Below are 18,198 nucleotides of genomic sequence, written 5' to 3' on the forward strand. Positions count from 1 at the left end.
CAAATTTGATAATGGAAGTAAATTGCAAAGGTGTACTTTTTTTTTTTTTTTTTTTTTTCTATGTTCTATCCAAATCATGAGAGAACATTTTTGGGGTTTCCTGCCCCTTTAAATCAGAAGTGAGCCAATATCAGCCTTACCCAATAATCCCTTTCTGTGCCATACAAGTTGGCCACTGCTAGCTAAAGTCGGTTACATACTTGTGCACAAATCCCAATCTAAGCGAGCTGCTGCAAGGGCGAAATTCAGCCATATTTTGCAAACAAGTGGAAACAGTTTCCTGTGCACTACCTTAAAACCTGCATGAAAAGGGTGTTCATAATATTGGCTAAAATATGAAAGCTCAAACTCACAACAAAGCAATCCCTATAGATGAGTCTTCCATTTGAATATGCGTTAAAAGGAATAGAAAAGTTTAAATTAAACTTGCATGATTCGGATAGAGCATGTCATTTTAAGACTTTTTTTTTTTTATTGAGGTTGTATAAGATGTTACAGATAAAGACACCCAAAGATAATAATTCCAGTAAAACATACATTCTTAACATATAGATATAATAGAAAGACGAGTCTATTATAATTCTAGGTAGATATTCTGAAAAACTTTGAAACAGTATGGACATAGTGCCTATAGAGCTTATGACTTAGTCATCTATTCTACCAGTCTGTGATAGGATATACTAATCTACCATAAAGAACTAGTAGGTGGGAGTAATAGTCTAAAAGAAATTGAACTGGTACGTCCAGAAGACTTATATAGGGTGGAACAGAACCTCTTTTTTTTTTTTTTTTATATATTCTAAGAGGAATAAGAATGGTCCCCGCTTTGCAGTGGGAAACATAAACTAAATTCTCTAAACAAAAGAAAAGAAATTGAGGCAAAAGGGGGAGTTGGCAGTATGGATCTTTTTTTGGGGGGGAGGGAATTTCAGCGGGCAAAAGCCGCTCTAGATGAGACAAGGGGGGGGGGGGGGAAGGGAGGGAGGGAGTGGCAGAGCTAGTTAAGATATTAGACTGGAGAACAATTAAATGGTACAGATGTTATGAGCAGAACCATGCTTAACCCTTAAGATAGTATAGTAATAAATATCCAGAGATAGACACCATATAATATACCAATGCCCTCACGATTATGGAACACAAAGGGTGAAAATAATCTCACATACTGAAAATAGCATAACATAAATTAGTTCTATAAATATAAAGTACTCTCCTGGGTTCTTCATTAGGCAGGTGAAGGGTAAGAGAACAGGGAAAACAAGTATGTAGCAAAATTTCCCCCTCTTGAAACACAGGATTACAAAGGATATATATAGCTATCTATTATGAATCTCAATATGCAATATATAAAAACATTACAGAGTCTTCTGTATTATTGCCTGGTGTACACGAGGCCAGTTGACATGATGTATCCGAATATGTAAGAAGTCCCGTGATAAATAAATAGACTCAACCTATTTGTGCAACCATGCAACACTGTGATATATAGTATAGAAGGGGTTACATATTTATATAGAAGTCCAGAAAACCCTAAAGCTGCAAACATCAAAAGGGTGAACTATACTATATCTAAAGCAAGGTAATAAAATTCAGACATATGAAGAATCTCATAGCTTGTATCCCAATACTTGTAGCATAAATAAATAGTCATGAAACTGAGATATTAATCTAGGGCACCTCTAATAGAGCAATGGCTGTATTTCCCTTTTTAGGGTGGGCATAATAACCCATTGTGATGATAATATAGGCTTGGAGAGACCTTAGCTTTAATCAAAAATTGGCTATAATAGTATAGTTTTGAACATAACAACCTGTACTAAAACATCATACTTATTCTGCTAGAGAGCTATATATTGTAAATTGTTAACATTTCTGAGCATACCAACACTTTGCAGCTAGTGTATAGGTAAGGCACTCAACCGGATTTAAGGATGTGTCAATAAGGTTGGAAGGGAAACTTAAACGTTACAAGCTTATATAACAAACAATACAAAGAAGTCTGTGCAACAGAATAAAACAAAGTAAAGCTAACCTGTAAGTGAGGGGAGGCCTCCTAGAACCCAAACTCTATTACTCATGAGGGGAAGGCTGTCCCAAAAGGGTATATGGTGATGGAGGCTATATCCTGTTGAACATTTTAACCTAATTAACAGTTTTAGGTGCAATAAGAGACTGAAACATAACGTGTTAAATGAACTGGACCATTATTCTGATGTGATAATCTACCTGCAAATGGTTTGAGTAAACCTGCTCTTATTGTGATATCGTGCTAACCTCATAAGGTATTTGTAGGAGGGAGGGGCATGGTTTGTGGCTTATGGTTTCCTAACAAAAAATTGCAAAGTGAACCAGTGAATTTGTGTAGATGGAGATTACATATACCCCAGCTACCGTTGCTATATAGTAGCCCTGAGGTAGTAAACAGATATACCAAAGAACTGCTGTCTCATATCTATTATATCCCGCAACTCTCTTCAGGGATATAATGCAAAAAGGCCCATTACACAGGAGATTCAGAATTATTGCCCGTTTAACATAGCATTATATCATTATAAATTAGAACCTGCGGATGATGTGGCTACCACAGGGCAGTGTTTGGGACAGTACGGGGATAGGTGGGTGTGTATAACTACTGTATTGAAACCTATTCAAAGCCCCTGACAGTGAGATACAAAGCTTAGCCAGAAAAACGGGGAGCAGGGGTCATCAGTTAGTGAACCTTATATTATGAAACTAGGGAAAGTAAAACAAGGAATCTAACTGTGAAAGGTCATCAATAGAATAAGTACTGGGGTGTCCCAACAACAGCGGGAAGTCGCACCGTCCTACCCCACACTAGATCTGTCTATGGGATAATAGTAGTCCTCTGTAGGGTTGTCATTGCAGAAGGCTAGACGAAAGTTAGATATCCATACTGTCTGATAATATGTATTACGACTGTAATGTAGACTCTGTCGGCAGTACACTTCTAGGATACAATTGACCAAGTCAATAGCTGCGTGTGATAGCATTGCTCTAGAGATTCCTGCTTGCAGCATGTTAGGCTTTATGCGACTCAGATTTTTCTTGGTCTGGGAGGCTCGATCCGCTCGCTCTACTCTTACCAATCGACTAAATTCCTCACGCTGGCAACCTGTCTGTAGTAGTGGCTCTCTAGGGGTAAAATGTGTGGGCTTAAGGAGTTCCACGATGTGATCTTTAGGGAGCTTATGTATGACACGTGGAGTCTCTTCTTGTAGTGCTAGCGAGCCCATTCCAAGTTGAGCAAGCAGATCCTGTACTATGTCCCCGCCACTAGTAATCTCAGCTTCTCCAGGGAGCGGCGTGTGGTGGCTGGACATGGAGCGACAAACCATAATAGTAAACCTATTGTCCATCTGGGTCGCCAGGTCATCTAAGAGGGTCAGGAGAACGGCAGGGAGATCTTCCATGGTAGTAGAGTATGGTGTAAGGGGGATTCAGCGTTACCATGCCCTGGAGGTCGTGGAAGCTGCTATGACGTGGTATCTCCATTTGACTCTGCGTGCGAAGACGGTTTTCTATGAGGGATCTATAGATGTCTGAATTCTATTCATTAGCTACATCTTCGGGTTATAAACAACGGAGGTCCCGCAGCAACGCTAATCCACCTCATGTAGATTAAAATGGCCGCTTTTCCATATCTGCTGTGAACATCCTCATTAGGATAAATGATTGGAGTCTCCATCTGCTGATCTGTTCCAGATGCTGGGAATGTCTGTTATAATTCCCTATAGCCCAGTCAATATCTTAGAAGCATATTGTGGAGCACTGAGCGGTTAAAATTTAGATATATAAATTAAATCAGTCCGGAGCTGAAGTGTTGTGCGACCGCTTAAGTGCAAGGCTTGCTCCGCCCCCCTTAAGACACTTTTAAATTCTCAATTTTCAAATGAAACTAGCTCCTGATTGATATTTGCACACATGTCTCTTGTGATTGACTAACTAGGGCCTAGATTTGGAGTTTGGCGGTAGATGGGCTGTTAACGCTCCGCGGGCTTTTTTCTGGCCGCACCATAAATTTAACTCTGGTATCGAGAGTTCAAACAAATGCTGCGTTAGGCTCCAAAAAAGGAGCGTAGAGCATTTTTACCGCAAATGCAACTCTCGATACCAGAGTTGCTTACGGACGCGGCCAGCCTCAAAAACGTGCTCGTGCACGATATCCCCATAGGAAACAATGGGGCTGTTTGAGCTGAAAAAAAACCTAACACCTGCAAAAAAAGCAGCGTTCAGCTCCTAAGGCAGCCCCATTGTTTCCTATGGGGAAACACTTCCTACGTCTGCACCTAACACTCTAACATGTACCCCGAGTCTAAACATCCCTAACCTTACACTTATTAACCCCTAATCTGCCGCTCCCGCTATCGCTGACCCCTGCATATTTTTTTTAACCCCTAATCTGCCGCTCCGTAAACCGCCGACCCCTATATTATATTTATTAACCCCTAATCTGCCCCCCACAACGTCGCCGACACCTGCCTACACTTATTAACCCCTAATCTGCCGAGCGGACCGCACCGCTACTATAATAGTTATTAACCCCTAACCCGCCTCACTAACCCTATCATAAATAGTATTAACCCCTAATCTGCCCTCCCTAACATCGCCGACACCTAACTTCAATTATTAACCCCTAATCTGACGACCGGAGCTCATCGCTACTATAATAAATGGATTAACCCCTAAAGCTAAGTCTAACCCTAACACTAACACCCCCCTAACTTAAATATAATTTACATCTAACGAAATTAATTAACTCTTATTAAATAACTTATTCCTATTTAAAGCTAAATACTTACCTGTAAAATAAATCCTAATATAGCTACAATATAACGAATAATTATATTATAGCTATTTTAGGATTAATATTTATTTTACAGGTAACTTTGTAATTATTTAACCAGGTACAATAGCTATTAAATAGTTAAGAACTATTTAATAGTTACCTAGTTAAAATAATAACAAAATTACCTGTAAAATAAATCCTAACCTAAGATATAATTAAACCTAACACTACCCTATCAATAAATTAATTAAATAAACTACCTACAATTACCTACAATTAACCTAACACTACACTATCAATAAATTAATTAAACACAATTCCTACAAATAAATACAATTAAATAAACTAGCTAAAGTACAAAAAATAAAAAAGAACTAAGTTACAAAAAATAAAAAAATATTTACAAACATAAGAAAAATATTATAACAATTTTAAACTAATTACACCTACTCTAAGCCCCCTAATAAAATAACAAAGCCCCCCAAAATAAAAAATTCCCTACCCTATTCTAAATTAAAAAAGGTAAAAGCTCTTTTACCTTACCAGCCCTGAACAGGGCCCTTTGCGGGGCATGCCCCAAGAATTTCAGCTCTTTTGCCTGTAAAAAAAAACATACAATACCCCCCCCCCCAACATTACAACCCACCACCCACATACCCCTAATCTAACCCAAACCCCCCTTAAATAAACCTAACACTAAGCCCCTGAAGATCTTCCTACCTTGTCTTCACCATCCAGGTTCACCGATCCGTCCTGAAGAGCTCCTCCGATGTCCTGATCCAAGCCCAAGCGGGGGGCTGAAGAGGTCCATGATCCGGTCAAAGTCTTCATCCAAGCGGGGCAGAAGAGGATCTTCCATCCGATTGAAGTCTTCATCCAGGCGGCATCTTCTATGGTCTTCCATCCGGAGCGAAGCGGCAGGATCCTGAAGACCTCCAGCGCGGAACATCCATCCGGCCCGACGACTGAACGACGAATGACTGTTCCTTTAAGGGACGCCATCTTGGATGACGTCCCTCGAATTCCGATTGGCTGATAGGATTCTATCAGCCAATCGGAATTAAGGTAGGAATTTTCTGATTGGCTGATGGAATCAGCCAATCAGAATCAAGTTCAATCCGATTGGCTGATCCAATCAGCCAATCAGATTGAGCTCGCATTCTATTGGCTGATCGGAACAGCCAATAGAATGCGAGCTCAATCTGATTGGCTGATTGGATCAGCCAATCGGATTGAACTTGATTCTGATTGGCTGATTCCATCAGCCAATCAGAAAATTCCTACCTTAATTCCGATTGGCTGATAGAATCCTATCAGCCAATCGGAATTCGAGGGACGCCATCTTGGATGACGTCCCTTAAAGGAACAGTCATTCGTCGTTCAGTCGTCGGGCCGGATGGATGTTCCGCGCTGGAGGTCTTCAGGATCCTGCCGCTTCGCTCCGGATAGAAGAGCATAGAAGATGCCGTCTGGATGAAGACTTCAATCGGATGGAAGATCCTCTTCTGCCCCGCTTGGATGAAGACTTTGACCGGATCATGGACCTCTTCAGCCCCCCGCTTGGGCTTGGATCAGGACATCGGAGGAGCTCTTCAGGACGGATCGGTGAACCTGGATGGTGAAGACAAGGTAGGAAGATCTTCAGGGGCTTAGTGTTAGGTTTATTTAAGGGGGGTTTGGGTTAGATTAGGGGTATGTGGGTGGTGGGTTGTAATGTTGGGGGGGGGTATTGTATGGTTTTTTTTTTACAGGCAAAAGAGCTGAAATTCTTGGGGCATGCCCCGCAAAGGGCCCTGTTCAGGGCTGGTAAGGTAAAAGAGCTTTTACCTTTTTTAATTTAGAATAGGGTAGGGAATTTTTTATTTTGGGGGGCTTTGTTATTTTATTAGGGGGCTTAGAGTAGGTGTAATTAGTTTAAAATTGTTGTAATATTTTTCTTATGTTTGTAAATATTTTTTTATTTTTTGTAACTTAGTTCTTTTTTATTTTTTGTACTTTAGCTAGTTTATTTAATTGTATTTATTTGTAGGAATTGTGTTTAATTAATTTATTGATAGTGTAGTGTTAGGTTAATTGTAGGTAATTGTAGGTAGTTTATTTAATTAATTTATTGATAGGGTAGTGTTAGGTTTAATTATATCTTAGGTTAGGATTTATTTTACAGGTAATTTTGTTATTATTTTAACTAGGTAACTATTTAATAGCTATTGTACATGGTTAAAATAAATACAAAGTTACCTGTAAAATAAATATAAATCCTAAAATAGCTATAATATAATTATAATTTATATTGTAGCTATATTAGGATGTATTTTACAGGTAAGTATTTAGCTTTAAATAGGAATAATTTATTTAATAAGAGTTAATTTATTTTGTTAGATTTAAATTATATTTAATTTAGGGGGGTGTTAGTGTTAGGGTTAGACTTAGCTTTAGGGGTTAATCCATTTATTATAGTAGCGGCGAGATTCGGTCGGCAGATTATGGGTTAATAATTGAAGTTAGGTGTCGACGATGTTAGGGAGGGCAGATTAGGGGTTAATACTATTTATTATAGGGTTAGTGAGGCGGATTAGGGGTTAATAACTTTATTATAGTAGCGCTCAGGTCCGCTCGGCAGATTAGGGGTTAATAAGTGTAGGCAGGTGTCGGCGACGTTGAGGGGGGCAGATTAGGGGTTAATAAATATAATATAGGGGTCGGCGGTGTTAGGGGCAGCAGATTAGGGGTACATAAGGATAACGTAGGTGGCGGCGCTTTGCGGTCGGGAGATTAGGGGTTAATTATTGTAAGTAGCTGGCGGCGACGTTGTGGGGGGCAGGTTGGGGTTAATAAATATAATATAGGGGTCGGCGGGGTTAGGGGCAGCAGATTAGGGGTACATAAGTATAACGTAGGTGGCGGTCGGCAGATTAGGGGTTAAAAAATTTAAATCGAGTGGCGGCGATGTGGGGGGACCTCGGTTTAGGGGTACATAGGTAGTCTATGGGTGTTAGTGTACTTTAGAGCACAGTAGTTAAGAGCTTTATGAACCGGCGTTAGCCCAGAAAGCTCTTAACTACTGCTATTTTCCTGCGGCTGGAGTTTTGTCGTTAGAGCTCTAACGCTCACTTCAGAAACGACTCTAAATACCGGAGTTAGAAAGATCCCATTGAAAAGATAGGATACGCAATTGACGTAAGGGGATCTGCGGTATGGAAAAGTCGCGGCTGAAAAGTGAGCGTTAGACCCTTTAATCACTGACTCCAAATACCGGCGGTAGCCTAAAACCAGCGTTAGGAGCCTCTAACGCTGGTTTTCACGGCTAACGCCAAACTCCAAATCTAGGCCTAGATGTGTTCAGCTAGCTCTAAGTAGTCCAATGCTGCTCCTTCAGCAAAGTATAACAAGATAATGAATCAAATTTCATAATAGAAGTAAATTGAAAAGTTGTATGTTATATTCCAATCCTGAAAGAAAATGTAGGTGTTTCCTGTCCCTTTTTAATATCAGTTGTACTGTGCACACATACCTACATATCACACATACAACATTTCTAATGAGCAAAGAAGCAGGTTCCGTTAAACCGGTTTATAGCTATACAGATTTAGCAGTGAATTTCTAACAGTGCTAAGGAATGTGATTAGTTAATATAAATCTGTAATAATGGAATAGGAAGACACTACGTAAACTGTGCACTAATCCGTGTGTCCCTATTGGTCATTAAAGGGACATTAAACACTTTGAGATGGTAATATAAAATGATAAATTGTATATAATAAAACAACTCTGCAATATACTTTCATTATTTACTTCTTCCTCTTTGCCTGTAATTCCATTCTGAAATTGTGAGCTTTTCAGTTCCTTTTACAAATGGAAGTGCAGAACTCTGTTAAATCCAGCACAACCATTGGCTGCACACTCTAATGACCTATGTATAACTGCCCCTAATTGGCCACAGCAGAGAAGGTAACACAAGTTACAAAATGGCAGCTCCCAGTGTTTTATAGACACTAAAACTTTACACTTATTTTGTCACTTTTTAAACAACTAATGAAACTTTAAAAAATGCATCTACATGTTAGTCATGGACTAATCTTTTCTTTGAATGCATCATTCTATCTAGCATGTATTTAGTGTTTAATGTCCCTTTTAAGCGCTGCAGCATTCCTGGTTCTGTTATACCATACATAAGATAAAGCACTGGTCTTTCCCTCAGCTTATTGCCAGTGGGTAGATACGAAGTGGCTCTTAATTAAGAATATCTGTCTTTGCTATTTTCTTTTTCCCTGTTGTACTTTTTAAAAGCTTTAGTGTGCCTCACGTGTCCATTATCATTATCCATCTGCTGAGATGAAGAACTTCCTACTACAGCTGCACATGCAGCAGCAGCATAGAAGTTAAGTGTAATGGAGATATTTTTATTTATCACCCACACTGAAACTAATGGATACAAGCAAGAATGTAGTGTGCTCACTTCAGATGTATAATCATTGAGTTTGTGTAAGAGTTGTTTGCTTTTACATAATTCACACAATAATTTCAACTGATCTGTTTGCAAGAGGGGAAATATTCTGTACAGCTTTGTTGCTGAGGATGCCATTGTAGTTAGCTTGATTTAAATTATATAGATCAGTGATGGATAACTTTCCAACACAATGTGGGAGCAGATCAATATTTTACAAGCCGCATATTAATTTGTGAATATATTAAACACACAAATATATATTGCCTAAAAATGTCCTGTTACAGGGTACCCTCAGTCTGCTGGTTTACCTTTTTTACAGGGCTCATTTGAGTTTGCTGACCAATCACAAGACCCCCAAAGCACTTATTTTTAGTTCTGCTTTTTCCCAAGACCACACAAACTATGACACTCATTCTCAGTTCTGCTGTTTGTTGGCCATTCCTGATATAGATGATATAACATATAATGGAAACACTGTCATTTTGCTAGCAGTATTTGCAGGGTCTTGCTGTTTCTGAGAAGTTCAGGAATACACCCTGAAAAAGCTTGTGTATGTTTATCTTGCCGCCTCTGCTTTAGCCAGTTAACGATGTAAATGAGCCCCTGCACTGATCTGAGCAATCACCTTGTAGCTGTAGCATGCACAAAACTCTGTGGTGCATTGTTTTTTTGTTTTATTTGTTTTTTACTGTTTAAAAAAATGTATTACCCAAAACTTATGGAGGTTTTTTTTTTTTTTTTTTTTTTAAAAAGATTCATATTCCTTTAATTTGACTTGAAGTGATAAAGAACAACCTTCTAAGCATAAGGGGTCTATTTTATCAAAGGCTTGGCAAGCCTTTCGACCCCCTACAAATGCAGGCTCTCACAAGAGAACCTGCAGTCCTTATTTAACAACCACTGCTTTCCTAACCTTTCGCCACCTCTAAGGTGGCGAATTTCATTCTCCCCGGTCTCACACGATCGGGGATATTGACGGTTCCTGCCACGCGTGATTGGCTGTGCGCGGGTAGGGGGCGGGATTGCACAAGAGCGAAAATAGCGCTAGTGTGCAATGCTGCATTCCGTCAGGGAAATTCAGCCCGACAGAGGCGAGCTGCGGCGGACAAGGGCGTGTATATGCACCCCTGTCTGCCGCAGCTTGATAAATCAACGCCTAAGAATGTGATAATAGTACAAATTTGACTGATTGTAGCAAGGAAAGCAAAAATGAATGTGCCAGTCACATAACAAGCATGTTTAAAGGGCCATAGTACAGTCCTTTGGTTTATGCTTGGGTTGCGTTACTGAATGGACTGTTTTTTGCGCGCACGCACACACAAAAATTGCTGTAAAATGAACATACTTATATAATGTAAGTCAATTGAATGCCAGTGAGTTATATTACTTGCCCCTCTTAGAATGACAAATAATGTAATCTTATTATATTTATAGTTCTGAAGTAAATGTAAAAAACAATTACTGTAATAAAACGATTACGTTTTTATACTATAAATAACAGAAAAATATGTATTTCCCAAAACACTAAATGGTGAAATATTGACCATTTAAGTGCAAAGTATCTTCAAATTTCTGTGCAAAAATGTCTTAATAAACATACACATTATGCATTGCTGATAAAGTATAATTTTGAGAGATGTTTTCATAAAATGCAGTATATAATTTTCTTGTGTTCCATTTCTGGGTGTATTTGACAGTGCTCTGACGTTTTATGAATCAGTGTAAAACCATTTTAAAATGAAGACTACGGGCGCGATCCGATATACGGCGTAGTTTGTGGCGCAAGCGAGGGAATCCGCGTCACCCGCAGTTTCAGCTCGCAACTCGAGCTATCCAATATACGGCGCCGTCAGATGCTAACGTGCCGTAAGTCGGATAAACCAGCGATGTCCAGAAATCTGCGCAAGTACAAATTTCTGGCGTCGCCAGTGACTTGTGCCACGTTAGAAACTGCCGGCGCCTACAAAACCTGACTAAAGTATGAACTCACCCGCACTGTCTAACCCGCCTCTAAACATAGCCCGACACGTCTAACCCTCTAACCGCTATCCCCCCTCACTATCCTAATAATAAAAAAGTTATTAACCCCTAAACCGCCGCCCCGGACCCTGCCAGCAGCTATATTAAATCTATAACCCCCTAAAGTGAGCCCCTAACACCGCCGCCATCTACCTTACCTACCCCCTAAAGTGAGCCCCTACCCCGCCGCCATCTACCTTACCTACCCCCTAAAGTGAGCCCCTACCCCGCCGCCATCTACCTTACCTACCCCCTAAAGTGAGCCCCTACCCTGCCGCCATCTATTTTAAAATTATTAACCCCTAATTTAATCCCCCTACCCCGCCGCCATCTTTATTAAATTATTTAACCCCTAAAATACTAAACTATCCCTACCACTAAACCTAAGTCTAACCCTACAAATAGCCCTGAAAAGGGCTTTTTGCGTGGCATTACCCCAAAGTAAACTGCTCTTTTGCCAGCCCTTAAAAGGGCTTTTGGCAGGGCTTTGTCACAAAGTAATCAGCTCTTTTGCCTACAATCTAAATCCCCCTACACCGCTGCCACCTATAATAAATGTATTAACCCCTAATCTAATCCCCCTACACCGCCGCCAGCTATATTAACCCTAATTATATTAGGGTTAATATAGTTAATATCGTTATATATATAAAGTATAATAACCCTATCTAACTCTCCTAACTAAACTCTTATTAAAATAAATCTAATATTAATATTATTAATGAAAATATCCCTATTTAAATCTAAATACTTACCTATAAAATAAACCCTAAGATAGCTACAATGTAATTAATAATTACATTGTAGCTATTTTAGGGTTTATATTTATTTTACAGGTAACTTGGTATTTATTTTAACTAGGTACTATAGCTATTAAATAGTTAATAACTATTTAATAGCTACCTAGTTAAAATAATTACCAATTTACCTGTAAAATAAATCCTAACCTAAGTTACAAATACACCTACACTATCAATAAATTAAATAAACTACAAATATCTAAACTAAAATACAATAAAATAATCTAAACTAAATTACACAAAAAACAAACACTAAATTACAAAAAATAAAAAAAGATTACAAGATTTTTAAGCTAATTACACCTATTCTAAGCCCCCTAATAAAATAATAAAGCCCCCCAAAATAAAAAAAATTCCCTACCCTATTCTAAATTTAAAAAGTTCAAAGCTCTTTTACCTTACCAGCCCTTAAAAGGGCCTTTTGAGGGGCATGCCCCAAAGAAAACTGCTCTTTTGCCTGAAAAAAACAAAACACAATACCACCCCCCAACATTACAACCCACCCAAACCCCCCTTAAAAAAACCTAACACTACCCCCCTGAAGATCTCCCTACCTTGTCTTCACCCAACCGGGCCGAACTCCTCATCCGATCCGGGCAATGTCTTTATCCAAGCGGCAAAGAAGAAGTCTTCATCCCGGCGATGTCTTTATCCAAGCGGCAAAGAAGAAGTCTTCATCCCGGCGATGTCTTTATCCAAGCGGCAAAGAAGAAGTCTTCATCCCGGCGATGTCTTTATCCAAGCGGCAAAGAAGAAGTCTTCATCCCGGCGATGTCTTTATCCAAGCGGCAAAGAAGAAGTCTTCATCCCGGCGATGTCTTCATCCAAGCGGCAGCAAAGTCTTTTTCCATCCGGCAGCATCTTCCATCAAGCGGCATCTTCAATCTTCTTTCTTCGCTCCTCCGACGCGGAGCCTCCATTCCGGCCGACGACTAAACGACGAATGAGGTACCTTTTTTAAATGACGTCATCCAAGATGGCGTCCGTCGAATTCCGATTGGCTGATAGGATTCTATCAGCCAATCGGAATTAAGGTAGGAAAAATCTGATTGGTTGATTGAATCAGCCAATCGGATTGAACTTGAATCTGATTGGCTGATTCAATCAGCCAATCAGATTTTTCTACCTTAATTCCGATTGGCTGATAGAATCCTATCAGCCAATCGGAATTCGACGGACGCCATCTTGGATGACGTCATTTAAAAAAGGTACCTCATTCGTCGTTCAGTCGTCGGCCGGAATGGAGGCTCCGCGTCGGAGGAGCGAAGAAAGAAGATTGAAGATGCCGCTTGATGGAAGATGCTGCCGGATGGAAAAAGACTTTGCTGCCGCTTGGATGAAGACATCGCCGGGATGAAGACTTCTTCTTTGCCGCTTGGATAAAGACATCGCCGGGATGAAGACTTCTTCTTTGCCGCTTGGATAAAGACATCGCCGGGATGAAGACTTCTTCTTTGCCGCTTGGGAAAAGACATTGCCCGGATCGGATGAGGAGTTCGGCCCGGTTGGGTGAAGACAAGGTAGGGAGATCTTCAGGGGGGTGTGTTAGGTTTTTTTAAGGGGGGTTTGGGTGGGTTTAGAATAGGGGTATGTGGGTGGTGGGGGGGGTGTTGTGTTCTTTTTTTTTTACAGGCAAAAGAGCTGTTAACTTGGGGTAAATACCCCGCAAAAAGCCCTTTTAAGGGCTGGTACAGAGCTGGGTATTTTATAATTTAGAATAGGGTAGGGAATTTTTTATTTTGGGGGGCTTTATTATTTTATTAGGGGGCTTAGAATAGGTGTAATTAGCTTAAAATTGCTGTAATCCTTTTTTTTTTTTTTTTTTTTTTTTTAATTAAGTTTAGTTTATTTAATTGTATTTTTAGATAGATATTTGTAGTTTATTTAATTTATTGATAGTGTAGGTGTATTTGTAACTTAGGTTAGGATTTATTTTACAGGTAATTGGGTAATTATTTTAACTAGGTAGCTATTAAATAGTTAATAACTATTTTAATAGCTATTATTCCTAGTTAAAATAATAACAATAAAATAACAATAAAAAATAAATAATAACAATTTACCTGTAAAATAAATATACAGGGAGTGCAGAATTATTAGGCAAATGAGTATTTTGACCACACCATCCTCTTTATGCATGTTGTCTTACTCCAAGCTGTATAGGCTCGAAAGCCTACTACCAATTAAGCATATTAGGTGATGTGCATCTCTGTAATGAGAAGGGGTGTGGTCTAATGACATAAACACCCTATATCAGGTGTGCATAATTATTAGGCAACTTCCTTTCCTTTGGCAAAATGGGTCAAAAGAAGGACTTGACAGGCTCAGAAAAGTCAAAAATAGTGAGATATCTTGCAGAGGGATGCAGCACTCTTAAAATTGCAAAGCTTCTGAAGCGTGATCATCGAACAATCAAGCGTTTCATTCAAAATAGTCAACAGGGTCGCAAGAAGCGTGTGGAAAAACCAAGGACGCAAAATAACTGCCCATGAACTGAGAAAAGTCAAGCGTGCAGCTGCCAAGATGCCACTTGCCACCAGTTTGGCCATATTTCAGAGCTGCAACATCACTGGAGTGCCCAAAAGCACAAGGTGTGCAATACTCAGAGACATGGCCAAGGTAAGAAAGGCTGAAAGACGACCACCACTGAACAAGACACACAAGCTGAAACGTCAAGACTGGGCCAAGAAATATCTCAAGACTGATTTTTCTAAGGTTTTATGGACTGATGAAATGAGAGTGAGTCTTGATGGGCCAGATGGATGGGCCCGTGGCTGGGTGGTAAAGGGCAGAGAGCTCCCGTCCGACTCAGACGCCAGCAAGGTGGAGGTGGAGTACTGGTTTGGGCTGGTATAATCAAAGATGAGCTTGTGGGGCCTTTTCGGGTTGAGGATGGAGTCAAGCTCAACTCCCAGTCCTACTGCCAGTTTCTGGAAGACACCTTCTTCAAGCAGTGGTACAGGAAGAAGTCTGCATCCTTCAAGAAAAACATGATTTTCATGCAGGACAATGCTCCATCACACGCGTCCAAGTACTCCACAGCGTGGCTGGCAAGAAAGGGTATAAAAGAAGAAAATCTAATGACATGGCCTCCTTGTTCACCTGATCTGAACCCCATTGAGAACCTGTGGTCCATCATCAAATGTGAGATTTACAAGGAGGGAAAACAGTACACCTCTCTGAACAGTGTCTGGGAGGCTGTGGTTGCTGCTGCACGCAATGTTGATGGTGAACAGATCAAAACACTGACAGAATCCATGGATGGCAGGCTTTTGAGTGTCCTTGCAAAGAAAGGTGGCTATATTGGTCACTGATTTGTTTTTGTTTTGTTTTTGAATGTCAGAAATGTATATTTGTGAATGTTGAGATGTTATTGGTTTCACTGGTAAAAATAAATAATTGAAATGGGTATATATTTGTTTTTTGTTAAGTTGCCTAATAATTATGCACAGTAATAGTCACCTGCACACACAGATATCCCCCTAAAATAGCTATAACTAAAAACAAACTAAAAACTACTTCCAAAACTATTCAGCTTTGATATTAATGAGTTTTTTCGGTTCATTGAGAACATGGTTGTTGTTCAATAATAAAATTAATCCTCAAAAATACAACTTGCCTAATAATTCTGCACTCCCTGTAAACCCTAACATAGCTACAATGTAATTATTAATTATATTGTAGCTGTCTTAGTGTTTATTTTATAGGTAAGTATTTAGATTTAAATAGGAATATTTTAGTTTATAATATGAATTAGATTTATTTAATAAGAATTTAGTTAGGGGTGTTAGGGTTAGATAGAGTTAATATAGTTGATATAAATACAATAGTAACTATATTAACCCTAATATAATTAGGGTTAATATATATATAATGTAATAACTATATTAACTATAATATACTTAGGGTTAATATAGATAATATAGCTGGCAGCGGGGTAGGTAGTTTAAATTAGGGATTAATAATTTTAATATAGATGGCGGCGGTGTAAGGGGCTTACATTAGGTGTTAATACTATTAATATAGGTGGCGGCGGTGTAGGGAGGGCAGGTTATAGGGCAAAAGAGCTGTTTACTTTGGGGCAAAGCCCTGCAAAAGGCCCTTTTAAGGGCTGGTAATAGAACTTATTACTTTAGGGATATTCGATTAGGGGTTAATAATATTAATATAGCTGGCGGCGGTATAGGGGGATTAGATTAGGGGTTAATAATTTTTATATAGGTGGCGGCGGTGTAAGGGGTCAGATTAGGGGATAGATAAGGTAGATGGTGGCGATGTAAGGGGTTCACATTAGGGGATAGATCAGTTAGATGGTGGCGGTTTGCGCATGCGTTAGGTTTATTTTGCAGGTAGTTTAGGTAGTTACGGGGCTCCAATAGTCAGCGTAAGGCTTCTTACGGTTGCTTTTTGTGGCGAGATGAAAATGGAGTAAGATTTCTCCATTTTCGCCAAATAAGTCCTTACGCTGTATATTGTATACCAAACTGCGCGGGTTTGGTATACCTGTCTATGGCCCAAAAAACTACGGGCGACGGCAGAAATATACGGGCGTAACTTCTAGGTTACGCCATATATAGGATACCAAACCCGCGCAGATTTTGGCGTTGCCGGCTTTTTATCGGATCGAGCCCTACCTGTATTATTTTACATAAGATTGTAAGCCACAGTACCAATGTGCAAGGTATGTGTAATGTAACTAGATCCGTAGGAGCAGGACCCTTCATTCTGTTTGTATCCTATATGTTTTCTGGTGTAATATTTAGTATTTTAGACATTTTTTATTTAGAGCTGTCAATTATGTTAACACTCTATAAAGTAAAATTCTTAATAAATTGATCCTTCCTCATTCGCTTGCAGGTGGCCAGGTTACGCTCACAGATCTCCCACATGCTCTGCCGCAAATAAACAAAAATGTCTCTGCAAACATTCCTTTAAGCAATGCCCCTAATGTCTGTGCTCTGTCATGGGGTGTCGACCAAGAGCAATTCCCTCAGGACTACGACTTCATCCTAGGAGCTGACATTGTGTATCTGAAGGCGACCTATCCGCTCCTTATCCAAACATTACAGTTTCTTTGTGGACCTCACACTACTGTCCTCTTATCCTCTAAGATGCGTCAGGAGCATGGCACGGTAGCTTTCTTCCAAGACATGTTACCTAAATATTTTATCTCAGAACTTGTTAAGAGAAATGAAGATAAGAATATAAATATATACAAAGTGACACAATGTTATAACTGAGAACAACAGGGTTTCTATGATGTATAATGTATTTCTTATGGTGAAAGATGGATGCTCAATGTTTACAAAGCAGAGTTGCATTTGCCTTAAGTCAGATTTTCTGCAAGTAACCTGCACTCTTAAAATATTTTTTGGAATACATCAAATATATATATTTTTTATAAATGTTACAGAAGGCATGTATTGTTTGATATTGCTGCTGTTAAACTTGCATTTTCTACATAAAAATAAAACTAATTTTATTTGGCCTGTTGTGTATCTATATTTTTTTCTCTCCTAGAGCCTGATTCTCCAAAAGACCATCTACAAGATAGTATAAGTATAAAAAGCCCTTTTGGATTGTTTCTAAATGCAGTTTTTACCTTTTGGAACTGTGTATTAAAGGGAATTCACTAATATTCCTTACATGAAGGACAAACCCTTGCATTACAATGCTCAAAAAAGGAGAGAAAGATTCCCAAAACTCCAAGCCCATGTCCAAAATCCATAAATTCAGCTCTCTTGCCTCTGTTACTGAAGAAGTTTCTGCCCTTATATCGTCCTCTCACCTTACTGCCTGTATACTCTATCCCATCCTCTCGCAACTACTGCCCTCCACCTCTTACCCCTAGCCTCACACACATTTTTAATCTTTCCCTCAATACTGGTATATTTACCTCATCCCTTAAACATGCACTAGTTACACCTATTCTCAAATAAACCTCTCTAACCAGCATCCCGATCCAACTATGGCCTTTTTTTCCTACCTCCCCTCATTGCCTCAAAACTACTGGAAAGGCTTGTGTATACACGTTTATCACATTTCTTCACATTAAACTCCCTCCATGATCTATTGCAATCTGGATTTCAACCCCAACACTCCAAAGAGACAGCACCCAATAAGGT

The 18,198-nt window shown here is 39.4% G+C and overlaps 1 protein-coding gene across 1 annotated transcript in view; it reads left to right on the plus strand.

Annotated features, from left to right (window-relative positions):
• EEF1AKMT3 (EEF1A lysine methyltransferase 3) overlaps nucleotides 1-17,560 on the plus strand; it is a 30,457-nt gene extending 12,897 nt beyond the window's left edge. The window contains exon 3 of the mRNA XM_053704992.1: nucleotides 16,931-17,560. Within this exon, the coding sequence (XP_053560967.1) occupies nucleotides 16,931-17,313 (383 nt within the window). The 3' untranslated portion in view covers nucleotides 17,314-17,560. The remainder of the gene's footprint in view (nucleotides 1-16,930) is intronic.
• The last annotated feature ends 638 nt before the right edge of the window (nucleotides 17,561-18,198 follow it).

Source organism: Bombina bombina, chromosome 3 (genome assembly GCF_027579735.1).
Source record: "Bombina bombina isolate aBomBom1 chromosome 3, aBomBom1.pri, whole genome shotgun sequence".
NCBI classification, from domain to species: domain Eukaryota; kingdom Metazoa; phylum Chordata; class Amphibia; order Anura; family Bombinatoridae; genus Bombina; species Bombina bombina.